The sequence below is a fragment of the Leucopleurus acutus genome, assembly GCF_964270905.1.
Source record: "Leucopleurus acutus genome assembly, chromosome: 1".
NCBI lineage: Eukaryota > Metazoa > Chordata > Mammalia > Artiodactyla > Delphinidae > Leucopleurus > Leucopleurus acutus.
The window spans coordinates 78,091,302-78,111,184 of NC_139142.1; the positions used below are offsets into that span (position 1 = coordinate 78,091,302).

Consider the following 19,883-nt stretch of genomic DNA (forward strand, 5'->3'; position numbering starts at 1 on the left):
CATCAGAACATGGAAGCCAAAAGGAAGTGGAATAACATTTTTAAAGTGCTGAAAGGAGAAAACTATCAATGCAATATTCTTTGTCCAGTGAAAATATCTTTAAAGAATGAAGATGAATTAGAGACATTCTCATATGAAGGAAAATAAAGGTAATTCATTGCTAGCTGATCTGCTCTTAAAACTGGTAAAAGGGGGCTTCGCTGGTGGCGCAGTGGTTGAGAGTCCGCCTGCCGATGCAGGAGACACGGGTTCGTGCCCCAGTCTGGGAGGATCCCACATGCCACGGAGCGGCTGGGCCCGTAAGCCATGGCTGCTGAGCCTGCGCGTCCGGAGCCTGCGCGTCCCGTGCTCCGCAATGGGAGAAGCCACAATAGTGAGAGGCCCGCGTATCCCCCCCCCAAAAAAAACCCAACAAAAAGAAAACTGGTAAAAGAAATCCTCAGACAAAGGAAATGATACCAGAGGATACTTGAGATATCAGGAATAAAGGATAAATGGTAAATATAACAGACTATTCTTCTCCTCTGGAGTTCTTTAAAATATGTTTGATGTCTGCAAGAAAAAGTTCTAATATTGCCTGATGGTATTTTCAGTGTATTTACAGGTAAAACATATGACAACCACAACATAAAAGGGGAAGGTAAAGGGACCTATACAGAAGCAAGGATCCTCCAATCAATTTAAGAGACAGAATACTGATTCTAAGTAGGCTGTGAAAGAGTAAGTATGTATATTGTAATTCTCTAGAGCAACCATTAAGAAAAACCTATACAAGAGATATAATAAAAGAACAAAATAGATAAATATAAATGAAACACTAAAAACTATCCAAATAACTCAGAAGAAGGCAGGAAAAGGGAAACAGGAACACACAAAAAAGGGAACAAATGTAAAACAAATAATGAAATGGTAGGCCTAAACCCAAACACATTAATAAGCACATTAAATGTGAATGGACTGAACACACCAATTAAAAGCAGAGACTTGTCAGAATGGAGAAAAAAAACCACACACCAACTATATGCTGTCTACAAGGAACTCACTTCAAATATAATAGGTAGGTTAGAAGTAAACTGATGGGAAAAGATATATCATGTAAACACTAATCAAAAGAAAGCTGTGGTGGCTATATTAATATCAAAGTAAACTTTAGAGTAAAGAAAATTACCAGTGATAAAGACAGACATTATACATGACAAAAGTGTCAATTCACCAAGAAGACACAACAACCCTGAAAGTGTATGTACATATCCATAAAGCTTTAAAATACTTGAAGCAAAAATGGACAGAACCGAAAGGAGAAACAAATTCACAATTGTAGTTGGAGACTTCAATACTCCTCTCTCAGTCAGCAACAGCAATAGTACGTGGAATACCAGCAGGGATAGACAAGTACTGAATAACAGCATCAACCAAATGGATCTCATTGACATAAACAGGACACTCCACCCAAGACAACAGAACACACATTCTTTTCAAGTGCACACAGAATATTCACCAATAAATCATATCCTGGGCCATAAAACAAACCTTAATAAATTAAAAAAATTGAAATCATAGAAAGTATGTTCTCTGACCATAATGGACTTAGACCAGAAATCAGTAAAAACCTTCAAATACTTGGAAATTAAACACATTTCTAAAGCATTGTCAACAGACTTTTTCTGTACAGGGCCAGCAAGTAAACATTTTACTCTTTGTGGCCCATACAGTCTCTGCTGCAAGTATTTAAACTCTGCTGTGGTGGCACAAAAATGGCTATAGGCAATACATAAATGAATGGCCACAGCGAGGTTCTAACAAAACTTTATTTATGAACATTGAAATGAGTAGCGTCCATACACGTAAGATGCCACAATTACTTATAAACACTTAATTCAGTTGGGTTTTTGGGCTTAAAACAGAATACATGCTGAAAATCTGACACTTCTAGTCTGAATCCATTTAAGAACTTGTAGAACAGTAACTATCTTACCATAGTTAGCCCAGGCTGCATTCCAGCACGGATGGCCTCTATCTGTGTATGAGTGAACTGAATTGTATTCCTTCAAATAAGAGTTGATAAGAAGTTCGTTAAAAATAATGATGGATGACGTTAGTAAGAATTTAGACAACAATGACCAGAGGTCTGAACATCGGCTCTATATTTGCCTCTTGTTTCCCAATTTCTTCCTCCTCCCAATCCAGCCCTTTCTGTGGGTGTGTGTGCAGTAAAAAGTACATAAAATAAGATATACCCTCTTAACAAATTTTAAATGTACAGTACAGTATTGTTAACTATAAGCACAATGTTGCACAGCAGATCTCAAGAACTTTACATCCTACATGACTGGCCCAATCTCTTCTGAATGACCCTCTTTACCTCCGCCCCTCCACAGACCAATTAAAACTGAATGAATTTTGTGGCAAGAAAAGACTACAGTTATTTTCCAATATGTTTAGCCCAGCCCAGATCTTAACAAGAGTGTCAAAATTCTAGTTCCAAATCTAACACTGAATACGATGCCACTTTATTAGTCATGGCACACAAGCACAAGGGTAGCTGCTAAATGCAACACATGGTCATGAAGTAAGAACCTTCTGCTCACATTAAGGTAGACTGTTAATATTTATTTCTCATAGTACCTGAAAATGTTTCTTTTTGAAATATTACTACAGAATGGCCAAAAATATTACTACAAATGGCCAAAACTAACAGAAGAGAAGTAAACAGGGTCCAGAAACAGAAGTTTCTAAATAATTTTTAAAATCAGAAAAATTTTTAAATATTACTAATCCACTTGAAATAGCAAACTATTATTCATTATTACAATTAGCAGAAATAGTGAAATTACCGTTTGGGCTGGTTGTAAGGATAAGGACCTCTATTAGGAATAACATGAGGTTCAACAATTAAGGTTTTTGCCTCTTCAGTGTCTTCATCTTCCTTCTCTGCATCTTTCCTTTTCTTCCCCTTTCCATTTCTTACTGGAAAAGTTATCCTACAAGACCAAAACCTTGTTCATTTCTACAATTAACAACAATTTACCAAGCACCTATCTTGTGCATGACATTGTATAGAGGATAATCAGATGAGTAAGAAACATTTATAGTTTAAAGGAACTTACTATCTGCATATAAATTTTGAAAAAAGTATATTTAAAAGCATTAAAATGCAGTTAAGGGTGTTTAGATTAAGAAAAAAGTCATCTGATTAAAGGAGAATCAAAGAAGAAACATTTATTTATATATTTATTTTGGTTTTTTAGGGGAAATAATTAACTATTTTTTTAATTGGGGTAATATTCACATAATATAAAAGTTACCATTTTAAAGGTTCAATTCAATGGGTTTTATACAATGTTGTATAGTCATCACTACTCTCTAATGACAGAATATTTTAATCAGTCCAAAGGAAAACCCATGCAATTAAGTAGTCACTCTGTATTCCAACCTAAACCCAGCCTCTGGCAATCAGTCTGTCTTTATACTGTCCTATTCTGGACATTTCATGTAAATGGAATCATACAATATTTGTTTTCTTCTGTCTGGCTTCTTTCACTTAGCATGTTTACAAAAGAAAATTTATATGCTTACGGCACACGCACTGTAAAGTGCCTTACACACTGTCCTTCATTTAATCAGAAAAGGCTTTATGGGAAAGGTGGCATCTAAAATGAATTTCAATAGACATTCCAGGAAGAAAGAAGTAGCCAGTTCTGCTGAAGTGTAGGATACAATAGAGTAAAATAAGGGCTAGAGAGAAAGGCTGGAGCCTTGTTCTGACACCTTTGGAATATCAAGCCTTTAAGGCAGAAGTTCTTAGCCTGGGGTCAGGGATACCTCAGCAGGCAACTTCCCATAGGTACCTGAGGAAGTAGATGAATACCCTAAAATTAAACTGTTAGACAATGGAATGACTCTAGCAGTAAGGCATGTAATGGGTTTAAGCAAGGAGACAGAGGGAGCAAAGACATTGCCATTATAAAGACTGAAGTGTTGGGCTTCCCTGGTGGCTCAGTGGCTGAGAGTCCGCCTGCCGATGCAGGGGACGTGGGTTCGTGCCCCGGTGCAGGAGGATCCCACATGCCGCGGAGCGGCTGGGCCCGTGAGCCATGGCTGCTGAGCCTGCGCGTCCGGAGCCTGTGCTCCGCAACGGGAGAGGCCACACTGGTGAGAGGCCCGCGTATCGCAAAAACAAAAAAAAAAACAGAAAAAACACTGCTGAGATTTCAAGATGATTTTGCCATTAACAAGATGAGGAAAGTACAGAGGAAGACGAGGTTTGGGAGTTATAAAGCATACATGCTTTTAATATGCAGAATTATTATATTTATATATAACAGTTAATTAAAAACATTCTAATTTGCAACTAAGAAAGTAATTAAGTCCTCTGCTACCCCCAAGGTATACTTAGTGCTTCACCACTAATCCATATGACGGAATTCATGAAGCAATCAGCACTTCAGGTACTTTGTTCTTTTTCTACTCAAATTAAACCAAAGCTCCTTTAACTTTGAGTATAACTATATTATGAATATTTAAAATTTGTAAAAGCAATCAGGGTTAAAAGAAAAAAAGAATTTTTTCCTAAAACAAAAGGAAGTTCAAAATCACATGGCTATGTGTATTAATTAGCACATATTTCTTCAGTCAAATGCTACAGCTACGTTTATATAGTACTCTTCAGACAAAAAGCATTTACTGAACCCTTGTAAGACATGAGGCTACTTTTACTGTGGTCTTAAAATAGCTACTACACAAAGAATTAGAAATAAATTTATCCCAGTGATTATATGGTGAGGGTAAAGACTACCCAAACATAATCCAGATATGATACTCAAAACCTACTTTAGCTACAGTCCTGATGGCCTAACTCAGACTCACTACAGAAAGCTTAAAAGGAGTATATCCAGTTTTGACTTTACCTGAAAGGGGGTATCTGTAGAGCTGGGTCATCCACAGTTACTTTAACATTATGACCAGGAAAGCTGGTTTTTAAATGCTCAATGGAGAAAAATGTATCATTGAAATCAAGGGTGGCGATCTGATTGGGCATTTTGGAATAATGTGCACTACTTGGATCCCCATAACCTAAAATGATGTCATGCAGCCAGTCAGGTACCACACAATCAGTATTCATCAGGTTCCGAATAGTCTCCAGCACAGCCTGTCAGTGAGAGGACAAAAACGGATTTTGTGAAGAAGACATCTCAAACATTTGCACTTCAATGGAATGCCGAGCTGGCTGCACTAACCAGAATTCCTGAGTGTTTCAGGGCAAGAAGCTATTTTCTGCTGACAGGTGCTTGGCTAGACTGAATCAACAGCTATATTTTCAGCTGATACCATACCCTGAGTTAAACAAAAGACCAAACTCAGCAAGAACAGTTTATCCATTAGTAGTTCATTTAGACAGAATGTCATAGACGAGTTTACCACTTGACTTCTGTTGAGCAGGATGAAAATCTGATCAGGTCACATTATAGACCTGATGTGGTCTATAATTATAGACCATTATAGAACAAACCCTTAAAAAAATGCTTCCTCTTAGAAATTACTGGAGTTTTCTCCTCTTTATAGCCCATAGTTCCTCAATGCTAAGACCACATACAACCAGAGGCACTTAATGTATGCCTCGATTGTGAAACATATGGTTTAGAAATACTAAAATTAACATTGTTAGAAAAAAGAAATAAAATATAAAGTGAACAATGATAAAAATGAAACGTCAAAATTTCAGAATGAAAGAATTAGAACTACAATGAAAGGTCATTATAGCAGTTAATATATACATTGTCAAGAGTAATTGCTAAAAGTTAAGGCAAATTCTTAAGCTTTCCAAAAATTATTTCAACAAAGTGATCTATGCCACATATGGAAATCAGAAGGCTAGGCTATTAATTTCAAAGAATAAAATAACCAAACCAGACATTTTTATATCATAAATGCTACACATCTAACAAGATAATAAAATAACAGGATAGTGATGTTAATCACACTTATATTGCCTTATTTTATTTTCTTGCACTTACCTCTACCTAAAATTCTCTTATTCATGAGAGAACTGGTTACTTGTTTATCATTTGTCTAATCCCCATCAGAATACAATTTCCAATGAGAGCAGGGATCTAGAACAGCTTAAATATGGAGTAGGTAAATGGACAGATGGACAGATAAATGAGTATGTTCACATAATAGAGCCCCCAGATGAGGGCTCTACTCCCTAAGGTAATTACAATTCTAGTAGGGAGATAAAATATGTCTTTCCCAATGATACAAAGCAGCAGAAAGTGGCAAATAGTAAAGAATATTACAAAATACAATAGGAAAACCGTTCAAAGTGAGTGAGAAATGGATGTAGTGGAGACTTTTGATATTAGGAAAGGTTTCAAGCAGGACAGTGGCATTTCAATTTAGTTCAAGCAAAAGATTTGTGGAAAAGCTTATTTCACCATTAATGGATAGTCACAGAAATGTTTTGAGAAACAGTGAAATGATCAGGAGAAGTGAATGTAAAACAGGTGACTGACTATGAGGACAATAAGAGCAGAGACAGAGGAGGCTATTTAATGCAACTACTTAGGCAAGAGGTAGAGTATCCAGGCTAGGACAGGATACTGAAAGAGAGAAGGAAATAGATGAGGGATGTTGCCCAGCTATATAGTGAAACACCAAAGATACCAAAAGAGTGTTCTTCCTTTTCCCAACATAGGCAAGTTAATCATTCCCTCTCTTCCTTGAATCAGAAACTGAATGCCTCTTTTGAACTTCCATGCATCCTTCTATGACTTCTAACCTTTCACAACAGTTACCCGTTTATATTTCTAACTTCTCTTATTAGTAGTCTAGGCTCCCTAAAGGTATAAGCTGTGTCTTACTCATCTTTATTAGCTCCATATAACTTATCACAATACTAGACACACAACAGACACTAAATAAAATGGTGAAAGAAATGAATATAAGAAAGAAACTATTTTTCTTTTAGTAAACTAACTGAAATTCACTCATTACTGAGCAATAAAACAGAGACAGACCAAACAGAGGCCCTGCCCGCATAAGTTTGCATTCTAATGCTAGAGAATTAACAAATCTAAAGTCCTTCTAAAGTCAGATAACTAACAAATATATAATCATCAGGTATAATAAAAGCTGTGAGGAAAAATAAAGATAATTGGATAAGGAACGAGGAGAAAGGGAAATGCTACTTTAGATAAGGTTGCCAGGGAGGACTTCTCTTAGGAGGTGACATTTAAACAGAGCTGCCCATGTAAAGTGAAAGGAAAAACCATGTAGATACCTGGGAGAAGACTGTCTAGGTAAGCGGAAATACCATGTACAGAAGCCTGCATTATTAAAGAGGAGCAAAAGGGTCAGTGTGACTGGCATGGAGTGAATAAGGAAAAAGCGTTAGAAAATGGTGTTGGAGAGGCAGCCAGAGGACAGATAATAATGGGACTTTTGGATTACGGTAACAACTTTCTACTGTGATGGGAGACCACTAAAGAGCGTGAACAGGGGCACCAAGGTATAATTCACATTCAGTCACTATGCGGAGAATAATATAAGGGGAGGAGCAGTCAAGAAGAGAAGCAGGCATGTGAGAGATGAAGGTGTCTTGCACATGGCATCAGTGGAGGTGGTGAGGTAATTAGACTGATTGATGGATTGGATGTGGAGTGTGAGATAGAAAATAAATTCCTTTGTATATGAGATTTTCTTTTTTTAAAAATGGTAATAAAGTGATAATGTATAAGAAGCACTGTTTTGGGGGAGAGAGAAAAGAAAGGCATTTGTGCAAAAGCTAGTGTTATCAAATGCTAGAACTGCTCAATGTTTAAGTTTTATAGTATAATTTCAAATAATACTTTCAAATTCTTCCTTACTAAAACTCCTTTTCTCTCCATAAAGTTATTATAAAGGTAAAACTCTCTAGCCCCCAAACTTCCCTTTTCCCACTAATGAGTAAAGTATAAATACAAAATATCACAGAGTAATTTAGAACTCTGAGGTTCCACATCTGTACTCTTAAAGTAATTTGAAAATACACCTACATTGGATTTAAAAAAGAAGTCTCAGTAAACAAACAAGCAGTTTTCTTCATCTCAGACTGAAGCATAAACTGAGTATCTAATATACAAAAAGCAAGAAGGGAGGCTGGTTTTTAAAATAACACCTGGATTAATTTATATTTTAAGTTTCCAAACTCATCAAAAGACAAAGTAAGATTTAGCAAATAAATTTACTTAAGTTTTTATATTTAATCTATATGTTAAGAATTTAAGATTTGTTTAGAATCTAAACAAAAGCAGTGCTCGTTATTTTAACAAATCCTTTTTAACCTAGGATCTACATATTTATGTCTTAAAAGTTATTCAAATTATGAAATACTACTTTTAGTTTATAGCCCCCAAATTACCTTAAAGTTATTTTCCTTCGGTTTTCTCCTCATTATTATATTGAAAGTTTCATACACATCTTCTGCTCCATTTTGTATCGTATTGGTCATATCTTGTTGATACTGGTTTGGATCCAAAAACACTCTAAATGTCCTTGATTCTCCTCTAAGATTGGGTCTGGGTTCAGGTCCTAGACATTTTTTTAAAGTTTATTAAATGAAATATATACTTTTCAAATATCATAGTAAGTTAGCAGAACTCCTTTTCTAGAAATGATGAGTAAAGTATCCAGATTTAACTCCAGCAATTCCCCCAACTAGAATGCCTTCCACTCATCCATTTTGAGTTCCAAGCTGAAAATATTTTCTCCTTTCTCTAAACTGTCACTATTTCTTCCCAGAACAGTCATGTGACGTTTATGGTGCAATGCCATGAATTGCAATTATTTGTGTATGCCCTCAACTAGAATAGGATCCTTAGAGGTCAAAGAACTTTACTTGTGTCAGTTACTCATAGCTCCTCCTATCGTCATACATAGAGTAGGTACTCGGCTGATTACTCTTTTTGTCCTTCCATATTCCATGAGTAACATCACTAGTATAACAGGAAATTTCATATACTAGTGGCTGAAAGCTCAGACGCTTTTTCTTGCCCCTTTGCCCTCTCTCCTTTCTTTTTGCCTTAGACCTCCAACTCTGGTCCCAGGACGTGGCCTTATGTTTATTCTACCTGTCCTCCATTCTCTTCTCCTTTTTCTTTTATTCTAGTGATAAGAGTAGCCTAATTTTCAGCCCCTTAGCAATGATTCAATCTTGAAATCACAGGTAGTAGAAGCTGATTCAAGTTCTGATAGAAGTTTCATAAACAAATTGTAAAATAAGCACTGGACATAGATGCAGTTATAATTTAATAGTATTATCAAAAAAGTCAGGACAACAAAAGAAAGAATTTCAAAAAACAATCAGTTAAGTCTAAGAAATCAAACTGCGTTTCTAAATAGGGTAATGCTGGCATCTTGGGCAGGACAGTCTTCTAGAAGACCGTTCTTCTAGAAGACGGTTCTGCTAAGGTACTCAACATCCCAGACCCCCATCCATCAAACACCAAGAGCTCACCATCCCCTTCCTCTACCCCAGCCATATGACATACCACCATGTATTTTGAAACACAGGGTAGTGCTGTTTCCATTTGAGAACCACTGCTCTCATGAATCAAATCAGTAAAACTTAAAAAGGAAAAATGAGAAAAATATATCACTGAACAACTATAAGAGGTGTTTAGAGGTTTTTAAAAGCAATATTGTAAAGTATCATATAAGGAAGAATTTTAAATATTGGCAATTCCAAAAGATCCTGTCCAATATCTAAAACAGAAGTTTAGAAACCATATTATTTATTTCTAAAACTGGGTGGTAGGTACCCTACACACTTTTATATATAATTCTTTGTGTTGACTTAGTATATAAAACAAATTAAAAAAATCACCTAGGACACAAAAAGGAAAAACGGCAAAGACATTTATCATTACGTATACACACTCTTTCAAACATGCATGTCACCATACCGTCTTCAATGACACGCCCTTTATCGTCCAGCATGCCCTGGACCTCACAGCCTCTGACATAAACCAGGCCAACCTGCTCAACAAAAGGTCTCCTCCGGTCAAACTTGGTACCATAAGGTTTTGTGGGACGTACAGTAATTAAAAAGCATACATCATGCTTCCGAAGTCCTAGTAAAACACAAAAGACATTTCCACTTATTAGAATGACATCGCTTTGTCTCCTGTTGGCAAATTCTCATCCTCTTATCTTTTGAAAAGGTATAAAAAGCATTTAAAATATCAGAGGTGATCAATGATTATACGTGCTTTGTAATACAATTATGGGTTTTCCTATAACCTTAAATACTCAATGTTTGACAGCAATAATTAAATAAAAATTTCTCTTTATATTAAAATTAGAAACTTTTATGCTGTATATACATTACTGAATAAGTCCTCCAGATCATGCTACAGCTCCAAAACTGGATGCTTGTCATCATTCTTATTTATAACATTCTTAATAAGTAACCAAAAATATGGTTGGCATGTAATCCATCTATATCATATTTAGCAGGTTTCAAACATCAGTTTAAATTGTCCATCAGTGTCATTTCAACAACAGTCTAATTGTATTGCACCAGAAGAGGTCAAGTCTAGAATAATTCATCAAGGCACAAAAGCACTGTTTATAGATAGCATCTCGAGAAGGCAGCTGAATATATATTGCTTCAGTTGGCAAATGCTGAAATTTTTATAAGCAAATGCCGAGAAATAGGAGACTTGTGCCAAAGTCTGTAGTTTCTCAGTCATTGCTCAAATTATGGATTCAACTGGATTCCCAGCTCTATTAAAAATACACACTGGAAGACAAGGGACACAAAATTAGACCACACAGCATATAATGTTACACCACTTAATCTTCGTTTTTTCCCCCCGATTCATTTTTTTCTTTAGTTTTATTTATTTATTTATTTTTGGCTGTGTTGTGTCTTCGTTGCTGTGCACGGGCTTTCTCTAGTTGCAGTGAGCGGGGGGCTACTCTTCGTTGCAGGCTTCTAATTGTGGTGGCCTCTCTCTGTTGCAGAGCACGGGCTCTAGGCACACGGGCTTCAGCAGTTGTGGCACGCGGGCTCAGTAGTTGTGGTTCACAGGCTCTAGAGCGCAGGCTCAGTAGTTGTGGTGCACCAGCTTCGGTGCTCCACAGCATGTGGGATCTTCCCGGACCAGGGCTGGAACCCGTGTCCCCTGCATTGGCAGGTGGATTCTTAACCTCTGTGCCACCAGAGAAGTCCCCCAAGTCACTTCTGTTAGTCATTGTATAGTATAAATGCAAATTTAAACAGTCTGCTTGCTCATAACCTTGGTAATAAGAGATACAACTAAATCAAATCAGCCATGTAAGTGCATGGCTAATAGTACTAATTAGCACCATTCTGGTTTGTTTCAATATGGAATAGGGTTTAAGTGTGCTAGAAATAGTAACTGGTTCACAATTATGACTTCATTGTTTATTTCCCAACAAATTCTATGCGAAGAAGCAGGAGAACAATGAAAACTAAGGGGAAATGATCTACTATGTGAGTTGTACCACCTATATGACTTCTGATCTGCACAACTCATTAAAACTTCCCAGTCTCAGAGCCAAAGAAGTGGCCCTGAGAAGTAATTTAATCCCTACCAATGTTACCTTTTGGCATCACAGAGGGATGCTGTAGGACGTCTTACATCCATGTTAAAAATACCTGTATTACAATAAGCTGAACTCTCCTTTCAACCATTTGCATTTACTCCTGGCTGTGCCTTCTAGGGCAGGATCCAACATTTCAGTTTCACTAATTCTGTTTCCTTAATTTTAAATGGGGTAATGGAGAAGATAAGGGCCTGAGCATCACACCTTCTTGAAGGGACAACAATGTTTTACAGCATTGAGTTTAAATTCTTCAAAAATTTTCTGTTTTTACAGGACAGTGTTCATTGCTATTGACAGAACCTCCCTCTCATTTTTTACTTGGTTGCTCTATCTGGAATCAATAAAGGGCCTGCATTTTGGCTTTGGCCTCCCAGAAAACACTCTTCTCCCCACCATGCCCCAGATGAATCGCTTGTCCCACAATACCCTATTGTTCCCTATCTTGCCCATCAAAATTTACCCATTCTATTTCTCATCTAACAGAGGCCTATGTTTAAAAAAACAAAAAAGACTATTTGATGGCCTTCTGACTACCAGTCTCCAAAGTAATGGAGGTAAGAGACTCGTAAGGGGTTTGGGACAACAAATCCTTTTTTTTCCTTAACACTATAATGCAGGCTTGTCATCTGTCGTCTATACATTTCTACAAAGGGTCTGTTTTTCCTTCAAGTTTTACTTCTAGCCATCACTGCTTCTAGGGGTGGCCAATAAGTTATTTCAGTTCATTACCCACTATGTAAGACAGTGTTTATTTTAATACCTCCTTAAGCTCCAAGGGGCGATAAATGTAAAACCTTCTTCAGCAACTGAATGACTTTCTCACAATTCAGCAATAATAAGGGTACATATTATTCTAGGTGTGTAATGCACCAGATTTGAACAATTTTGAAGGATACAAGAGCCAAAAAAACAATCTGTCACAAACTATACCAACTATGGTGGCCATTTGTTAAACATTTGGCCAGCTTTGTTGCTGGCTTCCTTCAGAATTATTTGATAAATATATCATACAGACCCTATGGTTATAAACAGCTATAGTGAGAGCAATAATTTCTGAAAACTGATCCATTAAGGGACTATCCCTTTCCTTCTGGCACGCCAAGAAGGTAGAAGGAGATAAAACCTACCAGCTCCTGTTTCTCATAATGGGACAGCAAGAGCTCTCATAGACAGCTGGGAGAAAAATACAAAAGTGCCAATTAAAAATCAGTTTACATGCCATTTCTGGCACAGGTGGGTGGTATTGATGTTTTAACTCCATTTGATTTAGTAACTTAGAACATATCTGCCTCTATATAAAATTGTGACACAGAACTCCCATTCCTAAAATCTTGCTTAGTAAAGAATAGGGAAAATAACTTCCCTGCAATTATTATTTATCCTTGAATACATTTGATTTCACTGATTTTTTTTATCTGACTTCTTCTCTTTGGTACAAATTGTATGCATCCCTATTCACTTTACTTTGACTGCTTTTATCTCTTAAAAATACCAATTTTCCTTACTTGTTTTGCATGTGTGCAAGTTATATGTGGCTTTCCCCCCTTTCTTTAGTGAACACAAATATTTTATTCTTTTTATAGTGATCCTATAAATTCATAAACATTATCTTCCTAAATTTTATGATTTAAAATGCTCTCCTCTCAGCTCTGCCAACTGCAATTTTCACAACACTGATATACATGCTATTTTATGCTTTTTATTAGAGTATGAAGGTATTTAATTATTCTTGTATGATCTTTGGTATTTTTACTAGTAGTAACTATAAATCAATTGCCATACTTTAAAACAAATTTTAAAGATAAAATTTAATAAATTTAAAAGGGCAATATCTGGTGAATGTGCTTTGCTAATGCTCTAAGTAGAAGTCTATAAATTGTAACAGCAAAAGGTGACCACTTCTTGAAAGGCAAAGTTACCTTCCCACTCATCTCTGATGTGGTCTCTGACGTTCAGATGGATGCTGACATCTGCGCGAACCCGGGTTGGCCAGTTCTCGCCTATGCTGGGTTTGGCAACCTCCACCACGGTGAACGCCACGATGGGCTGGGCCATTCGCGCCCAGCCACCGAATACCACCCCGCCATACTCAGACTGCCTGGAAACCAGAAGCAGAAGACTGGTTACCCAAGCAAAGATCAACTTTTGCTCAACTTTGGACAAGTTAAACTAGTAACTAAGAATACATGGTTAGCTAGTATTTAAGCCCTAACATTAGTAACTCTTATTTCTAAACTAAAAAAAAACCCCTAAGTCTCAATATTTAGGAAGTATATATGGTAGGATGAAACAGGCAAACATGGCCCACAAAACAAAGGGAAGTAGAGGAATGTCCCCCACATTCCCAGAAAAACATATAACTCTATGTACGTAAGAGATGAGCCATTTTGTCGAAGAATGAAATGATCCAGCACATTCAGTTTTATTTTATTTTCTTACCCTCTTCCCCTCTTCATCAGGATAGCCTCAACTGTTTACATTTTATCTTATGTATTATAAATACTTCTATAAGTTGCTTCAAAAATCTTTTAGAACAAGCTAGACCTTAAGAAATTAAAAACAAGCAAATGACAATATCTATGCAAATGCTTTCTTTAGGGCATAATATTTAAAACACTGAAAAGACACTGCTATGGATGGGAGTGTGGGGAATCATCAAGCTAGTTGTAATAACCAGAACCACTAACAAGCAAATATTCATTCTTTCTTCTTATATTGGTGCTTTAGCTTTTACATTAAATAGTGTATTGGGGAAATCTGTAATACAAAAACTGCAGCAACACTCCAAAATTGGAAAGTACTGCCAAAAATGACATGCTTACAAAGATAAAGAAAACCTATATCCTAAGTAAAGGCTTTTGTAAATAACAGAAAATTATAAAACTCCATAACATCAAAGAGTGAAACTAATTAAAAATAAAAGTTCTGCAATCCAATGACTTGGTCAGTACTAAAACAATTTCTAAAAGGCATTACCTTGTGTCTAAAAGCTTTTGTAATAACTTTCTATCACCTCCCCCATTTTTCACAACTTTATTGCAATATAGTTTATATACCATTAACTTCATTCACTGTAAATGTACAATAACTTTTAGTAAATTTACAAAGTTGCGCACCCATCACCACAATCCAATTTTAGAACATCTTCATCATACTTTAAAAAGATCCCTCTTGTCTACTTGCAGTCAACCCTTCCTACTCCCAAGCAACCGCTAATCTACTCTCCCCAATTCTTTCCTCCTTTATAAAATCTACCTGCAACACGAGGCATTAAAAGAGTATAGATTTCTGATCCTCATAAGCACATCCTCTTTCACACTGCTCAGTAGTTTCAGTAGCCTAAAAACATGATTAGAACTACACAATAAGTAAAAATGCCTCTGCTACTTTTCCACCTTCAAGACATGAAACAGAAGGAAGCCCTATCCCTCAAGATCTCATAATTTTTTAACAGTTTCCAATAATGGGCAATTAGGAATGAAAATTTAGAAAAATTTATTATCAATAGTTATCTCCAAAACGTAACATTTTCTTCCACTAGCAGAAAATAATGTAAATTTTAAAAAAATGGGGCTTCCCTGGTGGCGCAGGGGTTGAGAGTCTGCCTGCCAATGCAGGGGACACGGGTTCGTGCCCCAGTCCAGGAAGATCCCACATGCCGCGGAGCGGCTGGGCCCGTGAGCCATGGCTGCTGAGCCTGCGTGTCCGGACCCTGTGCTCCGCAACAGGAGAGGCCACAACAGTGAGAGGCCCGCGTAACACAAGAAGAAAATATATATATTTTATTAATAAACCATAAGAACTCCAAGTATTACTGCTTTATTTGGCATTTAAGTAAAATATAAATGAATTCTACTTGATGAGCTGCTAGTTACTAAGTCCCTACTTTGCAAAATGACCAAAATTAGGTCCAGAGTCTGAGCATATAAGTGCAAGGTAACCATGAATTATAAGGCAGCTTTCTGATCAAGCACTCCCCTGGGGTCCAAACAATGGGCAATAATTTCAGCAAAGCTGTGGGCAGAGACGATCAGCCAGTGGGTATACAAATTGCACAGTGCTAGCCTGCCCACTGACTCAACTGATTATTAAGTCAAAAATACTTTGTTGTGTTTTAGACTCTCACCCAGAATAACTTTTCACATAATAATTAATTAAAAACTAGAACTGTGTATGAAATAAAATATGGAAGTGAAAAAAACATCATAATCACAGTGTCCATGCAGCTCTCTGTAATTAGTAAGGAGAGAAGCCTGGAAGATACCTGAATCAGTTCACACTCAAAATATGTTAAGCTTTTCACACAGAATGCAGTATAATTGTACATATGTATGCATGGTGTGACAATAATTTAATGAAAATTCATTTTACAGAATTATTTTACTCATTTACAGTCAACTGTGATATATAACTTATCTCCAATAATTTCATACCTAGAATGAAATAGTGAACGAAGGGCATTTACCCAAAGTTAGTCATGTCTAAAAAGCAAAATGAACCTTCACAAATCTTATAATGCAGAGCTGCCTACAACAGAGTGAAAGTCTTTTCTTAGCTAAAGGAGTTCCAGACAGAAGCTAGCAGGTGGAAAGCTGAGTTTAGGCGGAAAAGTTCTTCAAATAACGAAACCTACTCAACAGGCCCTAAAAGTAAATGCTGATGATTTAGTCTCTTCAAGGCAACCTATGGATGGAGGGCAGGGAAGATGTTCCAATGTTCCACTCTGTGCAATGTTCAGCTATGCCCCTCGTCTCCTGCCAGGTCCTTTAGAGAGGCTGACTGAGACTAGTGGTGACAGCCACAAGAGCGGCTGGAGTAACAGAATACCCCTTTATCATAAGCTTCTCCCAGGACTTAAGCTGCCCTGCCTAGTACAGGCCTGCTGGCCAGCCCATACCCTTCCCTCTCTACCCTTTTACTAATGCCCAACCTCCTCCCCCCTACATTTCTCCCTCCCGCCCCATTTCCCAGAACAATGACCTCTCTTCTCTTACCCTCAGCCCCACTTCCAACGACCCAGATACATATTTTCTATTTTAGCACTTTGGATATATCTAATTCACATTCAAGAACTTCTCACAGAGTAAATATCTCATATTTTAAAGGGCATCTTCACCACAGATATATTATTTCTAATTACACGTGTGAGGTTTCTGACAGAAGTATGTCAGTCACTGTTTGCATCTCTTCATTGCAAGTGGAACCAATCTACTAACCATGGCTTCATTCTGCTGACACTATCCTCGATGTCCTGCCTAATTTCATAAGTTGATTCTAAGCGGAAGAGATTAAAGTTCCTTAGGAGGTAATCATGAAGAGTCAAAAACTGCAAATTCAACTTGGGAAGAGCAAGACAACCTGAAAAGGAAAATAACATCCATATTTGAATTATTTGTTTTAATCAGACATCTGCTTTATGTATTAAAACAAGGCAGCACAAATTTGTTAAGAATCTAGTTTACTGGTGTCTAAAATACAGCATATTTGATAAGGTCGTATTCTTATTTCCACACAGAAACTGAAACCAAGTTAACAAATGCCATCTATTAAGACTGGGAATAAAGGATGAATTTCATTAATACATGTAATCTGCACATCAATGACTCATATGCAAACAGTGCTTCTAAAAAGTATTTAAAGATACTTAAAACTAACACAAGTAGTTTAAAAATTCTTTCTTTACCACCTAATCTGTATTTGGCGAATCTCAAAGTAAATAATGCTACCATAAACATAGCCCATGACCAAATTCACCAAGAAAACTGAATTAGTATATTACATTACACAACTCTATCTTCAGTGATCACTATGGTGCTCTGAACCTTTGCCGTTTTGCTAGGCTTTAAGGATAAGGCATTGATTGTATGTTATTCCTGGAGTTATTTCCCTTCTCTGACAACATTAATGAACCATATTCTTTCCATTACCTTCACCTAACACTATTTCCCTGGGATAATAAGTAACCAAGCACTCAGCACCAGTATCAAAAAGGTCCAAAAAGAAGAAGCCCAGGGACTTCCCTGGTGGTCCAGTGATTAAGACTTCGCCTTCCAGTGCAGGGGGTGCGGGTTTGATACCTGATCGGGTAGCTAAGATCCCACATGCCTCGCAGCCAAAGAACCAAAACATAAAACAGAAGCAATATTGTAACAAATTCAATAAAGACTTTAAAAATGGTCCACATCAAAAAAATCTTTAAATAAAAAAGAACCCCCAAACACATTGTACTAGCAAATCATATTATTTTCATCATCCCTATCCATACTTACCAAAGAAACAATGCACCTAAAAGCAAGAAACATCAATGTACAAAAATTTCACATCATTTGTTAGTAAACGCTGACTTATAATCTAATTCAATTTCTTTCAAGCCAGAAGCTGAAAGCATCTCTTTTGATGGCATACTTATATTAAAAAAAAATTAACATATCACTATTTTGTAACCCTCCCTGAATTAACAAATCTAGGTATTAAACAGCAATATCACAAAAACAGAGACAACCAGACATCACGTGCCTCTTGATGAAAGAATACACCACCACCAAGGATCTTGCCAAAGAGAGAATACCTCTGCCTGATCAAGCCAATTTGTAGAAAAAATAAATAAAGAGCAGAGGGACATGTTGAACTGTACTGTGAGTAGTCAATTAGAAAAATCTAGACTGTGGAAAACTATACAGATCAAACAACTCAGGGTCTTCAACAGACAAAAGAAAGGGATACAGTTGGTACCCGTAAAATAAAAGGCATCTTAAAATGTACAGGACTGACTACGGTGTCTAGGGATGCACAACTGGGTAATAAAACTATGAAGAAACAGTGAGACAGTGATTGCTATAAAAGTCAAGAAATGGTTACTTTCCAGTGGAGGGAGAAAGCAGTAAGTAGGAAGAGGTACACAGGAGGATTCTGGGATAGCTGACAAGGTGATTATAAGGGTTTTAGGGTATTTCTCTTAAGATAATTAGTAAAGCTCTAGCTTTATTTTGTGTGGGCTTTCTATATTTGTGTTTATTTTACAATAAAAAGGTTTTAAAAAGGCAACACTTTACAAAGACTTTCTTTACAATTCTTATACTGTATTTTTTAAATATCTGCCCCAATTTCACACTTATTTTCTCTCCTTGGGAGCTGGAAGCAGCTTGCATAATTGTGCCGGATTGGCTTTGATCTTTGCCTATCTCACAGCATTGAATACAGAGCCCCACAAGCACAGTTTCACCCATGGTCAGTGAAGAACCATGGCAAGACAGGTACAAAGACAAATTTTGAGAAGTAATTCTTTTTACTTAACTTCATTAATCTATAGGACCGAAAGAAAAGCAACACTTTATACTAAGCAAAATATGTTTTAAACTCAGACCAACATCACTGAATAGTACCAAAAGCTAGATATAAGACTGTTTACATTTTCAAGGACACAAACTTTTCATTAAAAAGACAAAATATTCTTGTGTCATTCATACATATATGATCACAAATGCTTTTAGTATGAACAAATTAGAAAAGTGAGAAAGCAATGCATTAATCACTGTCAGAATATAAAAAGATATGAAGACTGACTATTCTGAAATCTAGTACAATTTTAGTGCACTGGGTTTATTGGAATTATGGCTCTAGGATATGACTCTGAAGAGACAATTTTCTTTTAAATAAATATACCAATACCTATATTGGTGATCTCTTTAAAATAGCCACATCTCTACTAATCATGACACTGTTGTTCAAAAAACTTCCAGAAATTTTTTTTTGAAATATGCCTTCGAAATGTGTCAGAATGCACTTTGGCATATACTGAATTGTGGCAAATTCTCATCATTAGAGGATAAGCATTTAGAAACAAATCTGTTGAAAGAGGTAGATGAACATACTAGGCAATACTACTCTGGATCAAAACTAAGGATTTATCTTAACTAATGACAATGTCTTTCTTTTGAAGGTCATTAGCTGGCTCTACAAGGAATTCAAAAGAGCCTCTAGAAAAGGCTTTGAAAAATAAAACACTACCAAATAAAGCCTGCTACAGTGACATAATGAAAGCTACACTTCTTGTATTATTAGGTCTCCTGAACACACAGCTTTACGGGCACATTTTATACAGGATGATACACACACACACACAAACACACATTTCATTAGGCAATGCTTAAATTTAATAAAAATCCTTAATGTTAAGCATTCAAAACACTGAATAGTTTCTAGCTTCTAAAGTTGAACTTGAGGGTACCAGAAAATTACCCTAATGTATATAGCAGACAGGAGCATGTTCAGTT

The 19,883-nt window shown here is 36.6% G+C and overlaps 1 protein-coding gene across 1 annotated transcript in view; it reads right to left on the reverse strand.

The window, feature by feature from the left end:
* AQR (aquarius intron-binding spliceosomal factor) overlaps positions 1-19,883 on the reverse strand; it is a 107,042-nt gene that overhangs the window by 47,142 nt on the left and 40,017 nt on the right. Inside the window, exons 16-22 of the mRNA XM_082842072.1 lie at positions 16,827-16,968; positions 13,530-13,708; positions 9,942-10,109; positions 8,399-8,568; positions 4,908-5,149; positions 2,835-2,981; positions 1,976-2,045 (exon numbers count right to left, since the gene is read on the reverse strand). Coding sequence (XP_082698198.1) covers positions 1,976-2,045; positions 2,835-2,981; positions 4,908-5,149; positions 8,399-8,568; positions 9,942-10,109; positions 13,530-13,708; positions 16,827-16,968 — 1,118 coding nt within the window. The remainder of the gene's footprint in view (positions 1-1,975; positions 2,046-2,834; positions 2,982-4,907; positions 5,150-8,398; positions 8,569-9,941; positions 10,110-13,529; positions 13,709-16,826; positions 16,969-19,883) is intronic.